General features: G+C 31.8%; 2 protein-coding genes across 2 annotated transcripts; both read right to left on the bottom strand.

Moving 5' to 3' along the window:
• Positions 1-321: 321 nt before the first annotated feature.
• LOC145956544 (heparanase-like protein 2) lies at positions 322-4736 on the bottom strand. The gene is made up of 9 exons (XM_083072131.1): positions 3218-4736; positions 3076-3112; positions 2647-2827; positions 2370-2527; positions 2006-2239; positions 1661-1850; positions 1371-1496; positions 1061-1160; positions 322-787 (listed from the first exon to the last, which is right to left on the bottom strand). Exons 1-9 carry the CDS (start codon positions 3419-3421, stop codon positions 458-460), a joined length of 1560 nt encoding a protein of 519 aa, XP_082928257.1. The 5' UTR covers positions 3422-4736; the 3' UTR covers positions 322-457.
• A 6011-nt stretch (positions 4737-10747) lies between these two features.
• LOC145956224 (heparanase-like protein 2) lies at positions 10748-13649 on the bottom strand. Its single transcript, XM_083071788.1, has 9 exons — positions 13446-13649; positions 13304-13340; positions 12875-13055; positions 12601-12755; positions 12233-12466; positions 11944-12133; positions 11658-11783; positions 11348-11447; positions 10748-11077 (listed from the first exon to the last, which is right to left on the bottom strand). The coding sequence occupies exons 1-9, from the start codon at positions 13647-13649 to the stop codon at positions 10748-10750; spliced, it is 1557 nt and encodes a 518-aa protein (XP_082927914.1).

Raw genomic sequence — 13649 nt, 5'->3', positions numbered from 1 at the left:
AATAATCAATCTCAAATTGGATGTTTGGTCAATTACGATCACATTTATCAAAATAATTTTTATTCGTCAAACTATTTTTATGAAACTCCATTCATATGTTCATTTGAATGTTACTTTATTTTTTAGATTGAATTTCATAACAAAACTAAATTAATTTTCTCTATAACTTTCTACCTATAATAAAACCTCTCAAATTGATAATCTAACACAATAATCACATATACACATATTTATATATACATAAATTGAGTAATCGTTCTAATAAATCAACTACAAATTGTTCAATAAAATTTATTACCTAGATAGTAATTTGAATTAAAAGTAATTGTCCACAATAACTTTTTAAGGTTTTGTTGTCTTGTTGCTGATTGATATTATGTGCATGTGCTGGCTTTATGAAGCTCTATATATGTACAAATTGTTGTTTCGTACTTTACTAAATAATATTTTGTGCCTGTTATCCACATGTTGGTGCATTGAAGCTCTTGGTATAAACAAATACAATTGAGTCAGGCTCTACTTTGACAGGAGAAGAAGCATCCACCAATCGTGGTTTCATTTCTGGGATGTCTAGTGATTCTGTCAGCTGTAGTGGAGTTCCATTCAACAACACCACATCACTTCGAATGTTTCCATCCTTGGGTGTTAGATGGTATTCTTCCCTCATAGTCATTGGTACTCTTCCTGGTACCGTCTCCAAGACAGGGTACAAATTCATGTCATCAACGAAGGATACATTGAAAGTAGTGGAATTGGACATGTTTATAAGTAGCATAGTGACACCGGGCTGAAATTAAGGAGAACAACAACAAGTGCTTAATGAAAAAGAAAAAAAGGATTAAGAACAAATGGCACGCATTGACCTTAAAACGATATGGAAACTTCTTAGTTTTACATTATTTAAGTAGTTTTCCCCAAATAATTGTTACAATTTATGATATGATATTTATGTTTCAGTAGCATGATGTTGTTAATGTCTATACGAGTAGTTTTATTTTTATGAAGAGTAATAAAAAAATAGAGAAAAAAAAACAAGACATTTTGAGATAAATGAGCTTACCCCTTTCTTGGAACAATGTGCGTATGCACGTAAAAATGGTGATCCTTCATGAGAAACTGAAAGGACTTTGCTTCCCATGAGTCGATGCCACAAAAGCGCTCTAATCAATCGAAAGGTGTTATCATTAGAAAGACATGTGAATTGATAACTAAGTCTTGATCAATTTGGATGTTTCATAATTTTTTGTAGAATATTAATTTGAAAAATATAACAATTAAAGCATATTGATTGTCCTTGCTAAGGTAAGTTCTAAATGAATTGGATATTCATCAGTAACAAGTTCCTTTCACACACACATGACATGACTTACCCATAATAATCCGGGTTAGGGATGAAGGTTGTTGTGTTTAGCAAGCCATAGTTTCCTCCAACCAAAGTTTGTCTACAATAAACCTTGTGGTTTAAGGTTGATGTCATGCCTAATTGGTCCAAGTACCTAGTTATTAAGTTAAAATAGTTTAACATACATACATACATATACATATACACACACACACACACACACACACATATATATATATATATATATATATATATATATATACTTGAAAATTTTGAAAAGGAAGCAAAAAACTCAATTCATTGGCATATTAGACTAACCAAAACCCATTAACAAAAGTGTGAGACACATCTTTGCTACCACTGTTATAGGCTCCTCCAGCTTCCCCAACCCATGGTGCTGCCCATGGCGTGAATTCCTTGATTGCTTGAGCAACACTTTTGAAAGTTTCAGCAACTTGGCTCAAGTAATATGGGTCTTGAAGCTTGTTGATAATATCCTTGTCAACGCCTTTAAAACAAACCAATCATTAAGAGCTAGCAAACTAGTGAAATGTGTGCTATAGCCATTGTCCAAAAGTACAATATATATATATATATATATATATATATATATATATATATATATATATATATATATATATATATATACACATATATACATACCAGCACCAAGGTTGTAAATGTGGTGGGTCACTCCATCAACCACACCAGGCCCAACATTCAGTAAGAAGCTTTCAAACCACTCCTTACTATAGAAACCACCAGGGCCTAACACTTTTGGCCTTCTAGAAACATCAGGGTATAGTAGATTAACTATACGTCTAAGCCTAGTAATGTCTTTAGCATATTGAACACTGTCTACCCTGGCTCCTATCCCCGCAGCACATAGCTCATTTCCTATTAAGCACCATAAATCATAATGCCATGGGATAGATCGGGGAAAATAAAAAGCAATTTACGTGTGTGTGTGTATACGTCATTCAAATATCAAAAGCAGAATATAAATTAATCAAGGCTTTGATTTAGCTACCCAATTCATATGAATCTATTTTGTATCCTTTTGATATTGTGTACTTCATGAGACTTATGGCATTTTTTGGATTCCAGTTTCCCACCCAATTCAACTTGTCTTCCACAGAATTTTTCTTTCCAGCGAGAGCATTCAAGCCAAAAATTAACTTCACTCTGAAATATAAATATACAAAACAAACATAGATGCATGTGAGAATTGAATGTAGCATGCTAGTAACATATATCATAGTACGCTCTGTTGAGAAAAGAATGGTAAGTAATTAAACAAGTACCCAGTTTTGTTAAAAAAGTCATGTACTTCATCCCATCTCATTCTGGGAAGGCATGCTGTGCTGAAACCAAAAAGACCACCTTCTTTCTTTTTGAAATGGGGACATTTCTTTTGCTTCCCAAATTGATAAACAATTTGATCTTCCACTGAACCTCCTAATCTGATCCTCAGGGGATTAAAAGCTGCCAAAGTTTGGAATGATAAAAAATGTGAAATTCATAAATTGATATTGTCTACCCATGATCATATGATATATGTTACACATCGGACCATTAAAATGCCACATCTTGCCTCGACTAAACTAAAGAATGAGGACAATGAAAATTATCGATACAAAAACAAATAGCCTAAAAGGGTCAACAATATTTTTTTGCATGTTTTTTCTTTTTAAAATAATCATATGATTAGAGCTGAGAAAAATAGAACTTACCCTTGATGGCATTTGATAGAACTTTGTTACTTAAGTCCTGCAAAAGTTGACAAAACAAAACATGGGACAACTAGTTAAATTTTTTTATTCAAATTATGTAAGACGAAAATACGTATGTTCATTGGTGCCTAATGTTAAATACCAAATTCAAAATGCCTGTTTGTCCCCAGGGGCAGTCATTGTAATTGCATTTATTAGCAGGCCACCAGTCCAAAGTCGCACAAATAAAATTATTATCTGTTGTAGCAATGGATGTTACCCCTTTAACTACGATTTTCACATCTTCTGCTGAAGACAAGGAAAATAATAAAAGAACAACATAACATAGAGTTACTTTCACATCCATTATGAGAAGTGATTGAAAAGAAACATGGGAAAATCACACCAAGTCATTGGATTTTATGCAACTTTTATATTCTTGCTACTTGCCAATATTAGTCGACCTAATCACTTATTTTACGCAAGTTTTACCTGTTTTTGTTTGTCTTAAATTGTTTTAAGGATCATGTATCTAGTCATTACTTTTCTAGAAATTCAATCATTTTGTGCTTTAATCTATCTGTATTTTTATATGCAACGATATTCCTATATCAGTTTTGTCTTTAACACGAAACCCTTTTTCTTAATAGAAGTAAAATTTTGGTCAAACATATGGCATATAAGACTTTATTAGCAAAAATTGCTGGCTAACAATTGGTTTTTTTTGTTATTTTCAATAACGGTTTAATTTATATGCAAGTATTGACAAACTTTAGGATAAGTCCTATTAGTTACCTTTCTTAACTGATTGTGTATTTTGAAAAAAAATAACTAATTTAGGGATATTAAATTCAATTACTATCTCCCTTAAGTATTATGTTGAAAAATTAAACTTTTTGCCTAATAACAAATCACATATGAAATATGACTTTTAAGATAGTTGCTATAATAAAATTCAAAAAGTTTTATCATACATACGTGTATAGTAATATGTGATTGAATAACGATGTATAAAATGTTTAACTATAATCTCATTGCACTTTAGTTAAATTCAAATTTCTCTCTTCCAACATATTTTAAAACAAAATAATTTATGTATTGATGGTGTAAATATTGACTTTTACACCAATCCTACATTAGAATCATATATGGCATGTTGATTGACTTTAATAATAATCAACCTAAAAGTTACATTTAAATTATCATTATTTCCGATTGGTTGGCAATGCAAATTTTTTACATCAATTTGTTTAATACTTTAAATAAAACAAATACTAACAAGTGCTCGAGATATTGGAAAACAAAATAATAAACAGCAAACACAAAATACTTATGACATAGGAATATATTCATTCAAATCATTTATAATTATTTTTAGATATCTTTTATGTTCAAATTGTCATATTAGAATTAGAACATACACAATTTTATAATTAGGATACGTTCTAGTCATGATATTTAAGTTATTTATATTATGTGATTTTCAAATTAAAATTAGTGTGTATATAGTTTTTAAATTAGAATTGATTATGAGTTTTCATAAAAAGACATTTATTGTGCCCATGAAGGACATCATCCTTACAATTTATTTTTTTTATTTATTTATGGGTTGTTTCTCTATATTTTTAGATTGTATATATATTTGTTGAGTTTTTAATTTCTACAACATTTTTTGTCACATTCCATTTCTTCTTTTTTATTATCATCACATTTGTGGTAAACCATCTCTACTTTTATTTGGATTTCCTTATGTTTTACATAAAAATACTTTTAATTATTATATTAGTGTATGAGTGGTTATGTATTCTATTTTTTAAATTTCTCTTTTAATTATTTAGATGTTTTGTTCACTATCTTGTTGTGTTTAGACTGTTCTATTGGACATTTAGAACTTTGATGACTTTTTTGCTTTTGCATTATTGACATTTTTTGGATAAATTTTCAACTTTAGGGTCTTCTTTGAAGTGTTCTCTTAGATGGTGTGATATGGGAATAAATAGAAGAATCCTTCACAAGATAAAAATGCGGGAAGTTAGAAAAAGGAGTCAAATATTGGAGATAAAAAAATAAAGAGAAAAAAATAATGCCTAGTTCTTATTAGAGAAAAAAAAATAATCACCTAGTCAAGAGACATAGTCCCTGACAATGATGCCACAAACATGACATGCAAAAACCACAATTGTTTGGTATCGTAACGTAAGAGTCATTCTTTCCAAAATAGATTATGCGTTTGACTTTGAAATTCTTTATGTTTAAATGGAGTTAAATCTAGAATATGAAAATTAGATTTTAGATATGAGTTTTGTAAATTCAAAGTATAAAACTTGATATAGGAAAATATTAAGTAGTGAAACAGATAAAAATTCAATTTAAGGAAATATCTCGTATTAGAGTTCAAGCTGTGAAACTGTGACACCCTTACTACCCCAACACATATATCGTAATAATGTAATTAAATTATGGAAAATAAACTTTCACAGTTGGTAAAAGAGTTCACGTAAAAACCTTCACAAATGTTCTTCAATATCCAAAATGATTGAAAAATGAACATTGGAAAATAAAACATAAGAGTTTACATATTATTTTTAAAAATAATAAATACAACTCCAAATCCATATAAAAATTCCATATCCTAGAATTTTCTTCCCCGATGTCACAATATCAGAGGACACCTACAATTCAACTGTTGGCATCCTAGATGCCACTCAAAGCCGGATCTTCCTCACCTAAAACATCCACAATTTGTACGGTGAGAAAAGAAAGCATCTATATATAAAGCACATAAGGAAAACGCAACATATCGTCTCATTATAACTCTATACTTAATAAAATATTCATAAGCATTTCAACATATCATAACTCGATCAATCATGCATCATTATCACGTCATAATTCGTAATCACCCCAATCATCACAAATCTTGCACTTCACACTATGCCAAGGTCACGTTACCCATTTAACATTCCAAGGCTGTGCTCACCCTTGATATAACATTGTGCCAAGGTCACGTTTCCCCTGTTGCATATCTAGCCCAGGGTCGTGCTCACACCCGACATGTTATCCAAGGTCACGATACCCACGTAACAATCCAAGGCCGTGCTCACCCCTGATATAACACTGTGCCAAGGTCACGTTTCCCCTGTAGCATTTCTAGCCCAGGGTCGTGCTCACCCATGACATGTTATCCAAGGTCACGATACCCACGTAACAATCCAGAGCCATGCTCACCCCTGATATAACACTGTGCCAAGGTCACGTTACCCCTAACCTAGGGTCGTGCTCACCCCTGACATGTTATCCAAGGTCACGATACCCATGTAACAATCCAGGGTCGTGCTCACCCCTGGTCATAAGTGTGAAGAACCACAATCACATCACATTCACATTCCACACAACATCCCATCTCATGTTCACATACTCACATCATAATTAATTGGGTAGTTAAGTCATAACATACCATTCGTAACATCATGTTATCAATTAATATAATAATCAATGGAATTACACATTTAATATAATCTTAACATAAACAGTAAAACCCCCAATTGTTCCAAAACCTAACTCACAGGCACTTTTATACAATTTCGTTCTCTCTCCCAGATCATCATTCTTACAAATTAAATATATATTTCTAATCCTCGACACATACAGTATCTAATGGGATCATTAACTCCTCAAACATAAATAATCCAATTTTTCCAAAACCTAACTTACAGGCACTTTTCTATAATTTTGTTTTCTCTCTCAGAGCATCATTTTTACAAATTAATCATATATTCGTAGTCCTAAATACATACAGAATCACATAAGACCAATAATTCTCCAAACAGAACTAATTATAAAATTACTCATAATCCTAAGGGACTTTTCCTCTACCCAATTCCCATATGTAACTCTACATATAAAAAATCTTCTTTTCTCCCGTACCTGGATAAACAGCAGTTGAAACTAAAACAGAGATCTCCTTGGTCTCCTCCTCTAAGTGCCCCTCGTTCTTCAGAGACTATAGAAGGAAAAGAAGAGAATGTAGAAGAAAGAAGTTAGAACTGAAAAATATGATTTTGGGAGTTCCAAAGCACTCAATGTATAGGCATCAAGTTTCATGGAATGGCCTGTTTCAAATCAGGAATGGCCCATTCTGAAATCTCACGTCATATGTAAAATTCACATCCAGAACGGCCTGTTCTCAAATCCGAACGGCCTGTTCTAGGATTGCAATTAAACCCATAACGGCCATATTTGGAACGGTCCGTTCTCATCCCTGGAACGGCCGTTCTCATCTTTGGAATGCCCCGTTCCAATCTAGGGTTATAGGCCAGTTTGGTGGTTTAGAACTGCCCATTCCAATTTAAGAACGGCCCGTTCTGGGCTACTAAATCACCCCTAAAAATTACTAAGTTACCCTCAATTAAAGTATAAAAATTGGGGTGTTACAAGAACTAAACAAAGTACTCAATTGCCCTTACATTTCTTAAAAGTTATATTCTAGCAGAATAAATATAAGGTGTCATTACAACAAAATTCTCATACAGTGACACACACCCTATAGTGACACTATATATGTCACTAAAAATTACTTTTATCCACACAATGACTACAATATATGTTGGTATATTATTAAAAAGTATGAGTATAGACTATAGTGACACAAAAAATACGTTGTTAAATTTCATTCAAAATCAATACTAAAGCTGTGTGTAATCTATATGTCAAATAAACATATACCTACATATATTGTACCTATAGTGACACTTTTTATATGTCGCTACATGTAACATTTCTTGTAGTGTGTTCTCCATTCTATCTCTAGATACGAAGTGTAATGAGCCAACAAGTCACAACACTTACTATATAGCATAACGACTAAGCAACGGGAAACAAAAACATCTTTTAACCTAATGATGGAAACTTGTGAGAAATGGTAGGCTTCTTGTTCCACTTGCATCCTACATCCTTCAATCTTCATCCATGCCAACAAAACTTGAAAATAAAACTTTGAATGGAAGACTGGATAGTGGAGAAGTGGTGCAACCTTCAAGCAAATGATAAACCAAGAGATGATGTTCTTTCCACAAGGAAAAGTTCCTTGATGAAAGAACTTAAGGAGTCACACTCTCATAGAGTGAACCCAAGACTTTTGAAGTGAGAATCAATAATGATTTTGCTAACAATGACTAAAAGTGACATAGGATTACAAGGTTTCTCGTATATATAGACTAACCTAGCTTACAGAGCAAGATAAGCAAACCATGGTTAGAAATGAACCAAGGTTACCAACCAAGCTAAGATGGTGCACCCCAAAATTGAATTTGATTTCAAATATTAGGCCCCAACTCTCATGGATCTAGGATCCATGTGCCATGTGTCATGTGCTACCATGTGACACAGATCTAGAATAGCCTATAAGAGCTTGCCACGTGGCAAATGTTAAAGGTGTGACTAATGTGTTGGGCATGTGACTATAGGAATAGGTACCACCTCTGTTGGCCTAAATACAAATCATTTTAGTTATATCTTCTACGTACTAGTTGCACCCCCTTAAACTACTAATTACATCCATAGAAGAAAATATAAGGAATTAAATTTCTACACTACTTGGCCCAAAACACGAGGTCAAAATAAAAAAGAACAAGAAAATACAAGGAATAAGAAATGGACTAAAAGATACCCAAAGCTCAATCATGAGTTTGGGCCTTTTTCCTTCAAGCCTAGCCCATGTCTTCTTGGTATGCTTGGACTTTATTATTTAAATAATACTTGGTGATTGAAGCTTGGAAAGACTTTGTTTTTCAAAGAATACTTGAGTAGTTTGCTTGAAGCGGAATATCAAAGCAAGCTTTGGATTGAACTAGAAGTGGCTTGTTAAAGAATACTTGTATCTTTGAAAAGATAGTCGAACATGATCAAGAATTACAAACAATCTCAGTGGTTCAGATGAACTAGTATGCCAAAATCATGTGTTCTTTGTTCTTGCTTTGTTTGCATTATTGAAGGGTTATGCTTCTTTCATCCACTTAATTTTGTTTCCTATTTTTTGCAAGATGATTAATTTAAAAATTTCATCAAAAGTTTTAATGAATTAATACGTGCAATCTTTTACTTTAGATATTTCTCTATCTTAATTTAATTCTTATTTAAAATTTTATAGAGTTCAAGAATATAAACATCATAATTTAAAATTTTTAGCTATATTGGAAAGTAAGAACAATTAGTTATATTTTATGCACTCTTATTAATGAATAAATTTACATCTAATTAATACATTATTTGTCTACCAAGAAAATTAACTCATTTATTTCATAAATACATTTAAAAAATATCTAATTAATATATTATTTTCTATAATAGTATTTTGAATACTTTATTTAATTGAAATACTGACCAAACTATTGTGGTGGTGAAAACAGAAAAGTAGAGGATGTTGGTTGTTGGGTTGGGAAAAGTCTGATACCTTGGTTATAAAGTTGATTCATAAGGGTACTCATTACTCATGTGAGCCACTTATGTTGATTATCATGAAAAAAAAATTGTGATGTTCAATTTGCGGTTGGAGAGAACTTATATGAGCGATAAGGGTGGAAGTAATTCCATGAGGACTTAAATTTGATGCTCATTGTCGTTGTTGTAATTTTTTGTACCATTAAGGAAAACATATAATAGAAAATTCATTCATGGATTACTCATGCCTAAAACGAGTCCATACAATAGTTAAACTTTAATTATTAAGTAACATAAAAAAATATTCTTTGAAAATTAATTCTATTGCTATCTTACAACTTATCTAATCTCAAATTGAATCTAAAAAATTATGTCTTAAAAAATATTTGTTAACAATGACAACAATTATAAGTATTTCTCATTATATTTTAAAAATATTACATATACAAAAAAGTAATTTTTTTAGTATTAATCATTAAATAATTTTAAAAGGGCATTAATTAATTTTGTATATATTTCCTTTTAAAAACTTTGATTTAGAAAGAAATTAGTGTCACAACCACTAATATCGAATTGATGCTCAATAGAACACAATTTTATTTCAAAATGAATATGTTATTTTAAATTTATTTTTTTTATAATTTTCCTTTACGGATAATAAAATATATAAAAGTACATTTATTTTATGTTTTAAAATCAACTCAAGTTAACCGTGAATATAATAAAATTAAGTGATTTGGGATGTATATACGAAAAAATAAAAAATTATAAGAATTGAGTTTTTACAACAAGAACTCAAATAATCAATCTCAAATTGGATGTTTGGTCAATTACGATCACATTTATCAAAATAATTTTTATTCGTCAAACTATTTTTATGAAACTCCATTCATATGTTCATTTGAATGTTACTTTATTTTTTAGATTGAATTTCATAACAAAACTAAATTAATTTTCTCTATAACTTTCTACCTATAATAAAACCTCTCAAATTAATAATCTAACACAATAATCACATATACACATATTTATATATACATAAATTGAGTAATCGTTCTAATAAATCAACTACAAATTGTTCAATAAAATTTATTACCTAGATAGTAATTAGAATTAAAAGTAATTGTCCACAATAACTTTTTAAGGTTTTGTTGTCTTGTTGCTGATTGATATTATGTGCATGTGCTGGCTTTATGAAGCTCTATATATGTACAAATTGTTGTTTCGTACTTTACTAAATAATATTTTGTGCCTGTTATCCACATGTTGGTGCATTGAAGCTCTTGGTATAAACAAATACAATTGAGTCAGGCTCTACTTTGACAGGAGAAGAAGCATCCACCAATCGTGGTTTCATTTCTGGGATGTCTAGTGATTCTGTCAGCTGTAGTGGAGTTCCATTCAACAACACCACATCACTTCGAATGTTTCCATCCTTGGGTGTTAGATGGTATTCTTCCCTCATAGTCATTGGTACTCTTCTTGGTACCGTCTCCAAGATAGGGTACAAATTCATGTCATCAACGAAGGATACATTGAAAGTAGTGGAATTGGACATGTTTATAAGTAGCATAGTGACACCGGGCTGAAATTAAGGAGAACAACAACAAGTGCTTAATGAAAAAGAAAAAAAGGATTAAGAACAAATGGCACGCATTGACCTTAAAACGATATGGAAACTTCTTAGTTTTACATTATTTAAGTAGTTTTCCCCAAATAATTGTTACAATTTATGATATGATATTTATGTTTCAGTAGCATGATGTTGTTAATGTCCATACGAGTAGTTTTATTTTTATGAAGAGTAATAAAAAAATAGAGAAAAAAAAAGACATTTTGAGATAAATGAGCTTACCCCTTTCTTGGAACAATGTGCGTATGCACGTAAAAATGGTGATCCTTCATGAGAAACTGAAAGGACTTTGCTTCCCATGAGTCGATGCCACAAAAGCGCTCTAATCAATCGAAAGGTGTTATCATTAGAAAGACATGTGAATTGATAACTAAGTCTTGATCAATTTGGATGTTTCATAATTTTTTGTAGAATATTAATTTGAAAAATATAACAATTAAAGCATATTGATTGTCCTTGCTAAGGTAAGTTCTAAATGAATTGGATATTCATCAGTAACAAGTTCCTTTCACACACACATGACATGACTTACCCATAATAATCCGGGTTAGGGATGAAGGTTGTTGTGTTTAGCAAGCCATAGTTTCCTCCAACCAAAGTTTGTCTACAATAAACCTTGTGGTTTAAGGTTGATGTCATGCCTAATTGGTCCAAGTACCTAGTTATTAAGTTAAAATAGTTTAACATACATACATACATATACATATACACACACACACACACACATATATATATATATATATATATATATATATATATATACTTGAAAATTTTGAAAAGGAAGCAAAAAACTCAATTCATTGGCATATTAGACTAACCAAAACCCATTAACAAAAGTGTGAGACACATCTTTGCTACCACTGTTATAGGCTCCTCCAGCTTCCCCAACCCATGGTGCTGCCCATGGCGTGAATTCCTTGACTGCTTGAGCAACACTTTTGAAAGTTTCAGCAACTTGCGTCAAGTAATATGGGTCTTGAAGCTTGTTGATAATATCCTTGTCAACGCCTTTAAAACAAACCAATCATTAAGAGCCAGCAAACTAGTCAAATGTGTGCTATAGCTATTGTCCAAAAGTACAATATATATACACACATATATACATACCAGCACCAAGGTTGTAAATGTGGTGGGTCACTCCATCAACCACACCAGGCCCAACATTCAGTAAGAAGCTTTCAAACCACTCCTTACCATAGAAACCACCAGGGCCTAACACTTTAGGCCTTCTAGAAACATCAGGGTATAGTAGATTAACTATACGTCTAAGCCTAGTAATGTCTTTAGCATATTGAACACTGTCTACCCTGGCTCCTATCCCCGCATCACATAGCTCATTTCCTATTAAGCACCATAAATCATAATGCACATGGGATAGATCGGGGAAAATAAAAAGCAATTTACGTGTGTGTGTGTATACGTCATTCAAATATCAAAAGCAGAATATAAATTAATCAAGGCTTTGATTTAGCTACCCAATTCATATGAATCTATTTTGTATCCTTTTGATATTGTGTACTTCATGAGACTTATGGCATTTTTTGGATTCCAGTTTCCCACCCAATTCAACTTGTCTTCCACAGAATTTTTCTTTCCAGCGAGAGCATTCAAGCCAAAAATTAACTTCACTCTGAAATATAAATATACAAAACAAACATAGATGCATGTGAGAATTGAATGTAGCATGCTAGTAACATATATCATAGTACGCTCTGTTGAGAAAAGAATGGTAAGTAATTAAACAAGTACCCAGTTTTGTTAAAAAAGTCATGTACTTCATCCCATCTCATTCTGGGAAGGCATGCTGTGCTGAAACCAAAAAGACCACCTTCTTTCTTTTTGAAATGGGGACATTTCTTTTGCTTCCCAAATTGATAAACAATTTGATCTTCCACTGAACCTCCTAATCTGATCCTCAGGGGATTAAAAGCTGCCAAAGTTTGGAATGATAAAAAATGTGAAATTCATAAATTGATATTGTCTACCCATGATCATATGATATATGTTACACATCGGACCATTAAAATGCCACATCTTGCCTCGACTAAACTAAAGAATGAGGACAATGAAAATTATCGATACAAAAACAAATAGCCTAAAAGGGTCAACAATATTTTTTTGCATGTTTTTTCTTTTTAAAATAATCATATGATTAGAGCTGAGAAAAATAGAACTTACCCTTGATGGCATTTGATAGAACTTTGTTACTTAAGTCCTGCAAAAGTTGACAAAACAAAACATGGGACAACTAGTTAAATTTTTTTATTCAAATTATGTAAGACGAAAATACGTATGTTCATTGGTGCCTAATGTTAAATACCAAATTCAAAATGCCTGTTTGTCCCCAGGGGCAGTCATTGTAATTGCACTTATTAGCAGGCCACCAGTCCAAAGTCGCACAAATAAAATTATTATCTGTTGTAGCAATGGATGTTACCCCTTTAACTACGATTTTCACATCTTCTGCTGAAGACAAGGAAAATAATAAAAGAACAACATAACATAGAGTTACTTTCACATCCAT

The sequence above is a fragment of the Cajanus cajan genome, chromosome 3 (genome assembly GCF_000230855.2).
Source record: "Cajanus cajan strain Asha chromosome 3, NIPB_CcT2T_4, whole genome shotgun sequence".
NCBI classification, from domain to species: domain Eukaryota; kingdom Viridiplantae; phylum Streptophyta; class Magnoliopsida; order Fabales; family Fabaceae; genus Cajanus; species Cajanus cajan.
This window is presented reverse-complemented; position numbering and strand designations above follow the sequence as displayed.

What these genes read in the sequence shown, in the direction of transcription:
- LOC145956544 (XM_083072131.1), bottom strand. Translation starts at nt 3,421, where the DNA reads ATGGATGTGAAAGTAACTCTATGTTATGTTGTTCTTTTATTATTTTCC. An exon ending in AGATTCATATGAATTGGGTA is followed by an intron (nt 2,240 to 2,369) that starts GCTAAATCAAAG and finishes GGTGCTTAATAG; the next exon opens with GAAATGAGCTATGTGCTGCG. An exon ending in CATTTACAACCTTGGTGCTG is followed by an intron (nt 1,851 to 2,005) that starts GTATGTATATAT and finishes TTTGTTTTAAAG; the next exon opens with GCGTTGACAAGGATATTATC.
- LOC145956224 (XM_083071788.1), bottom strand. Translation starts at nt 13,649, where the DNA reads ATGGATGTGAAAGTAACTCTATGTTATGTTGTTCTTTTATTATTTTCC. An exon ending in CATTTACAACCTTGGTGCTG is followed by an intron (nt 12,134 to 12,232) that starts GTATGTATATAT and finishes TTTGTTTTAAAG; the next exon opens with GCGTTGACAAGGATATTATC. An exon ending in ACTTTTGTTAATGGGTTTTG is followed by an intron (nt 11,784 to 11,943) that starts GTTAGTCTAATA and finishes CTTAATAACTAG; the next exon opens with GTACTTGGACCAATTAGGCA.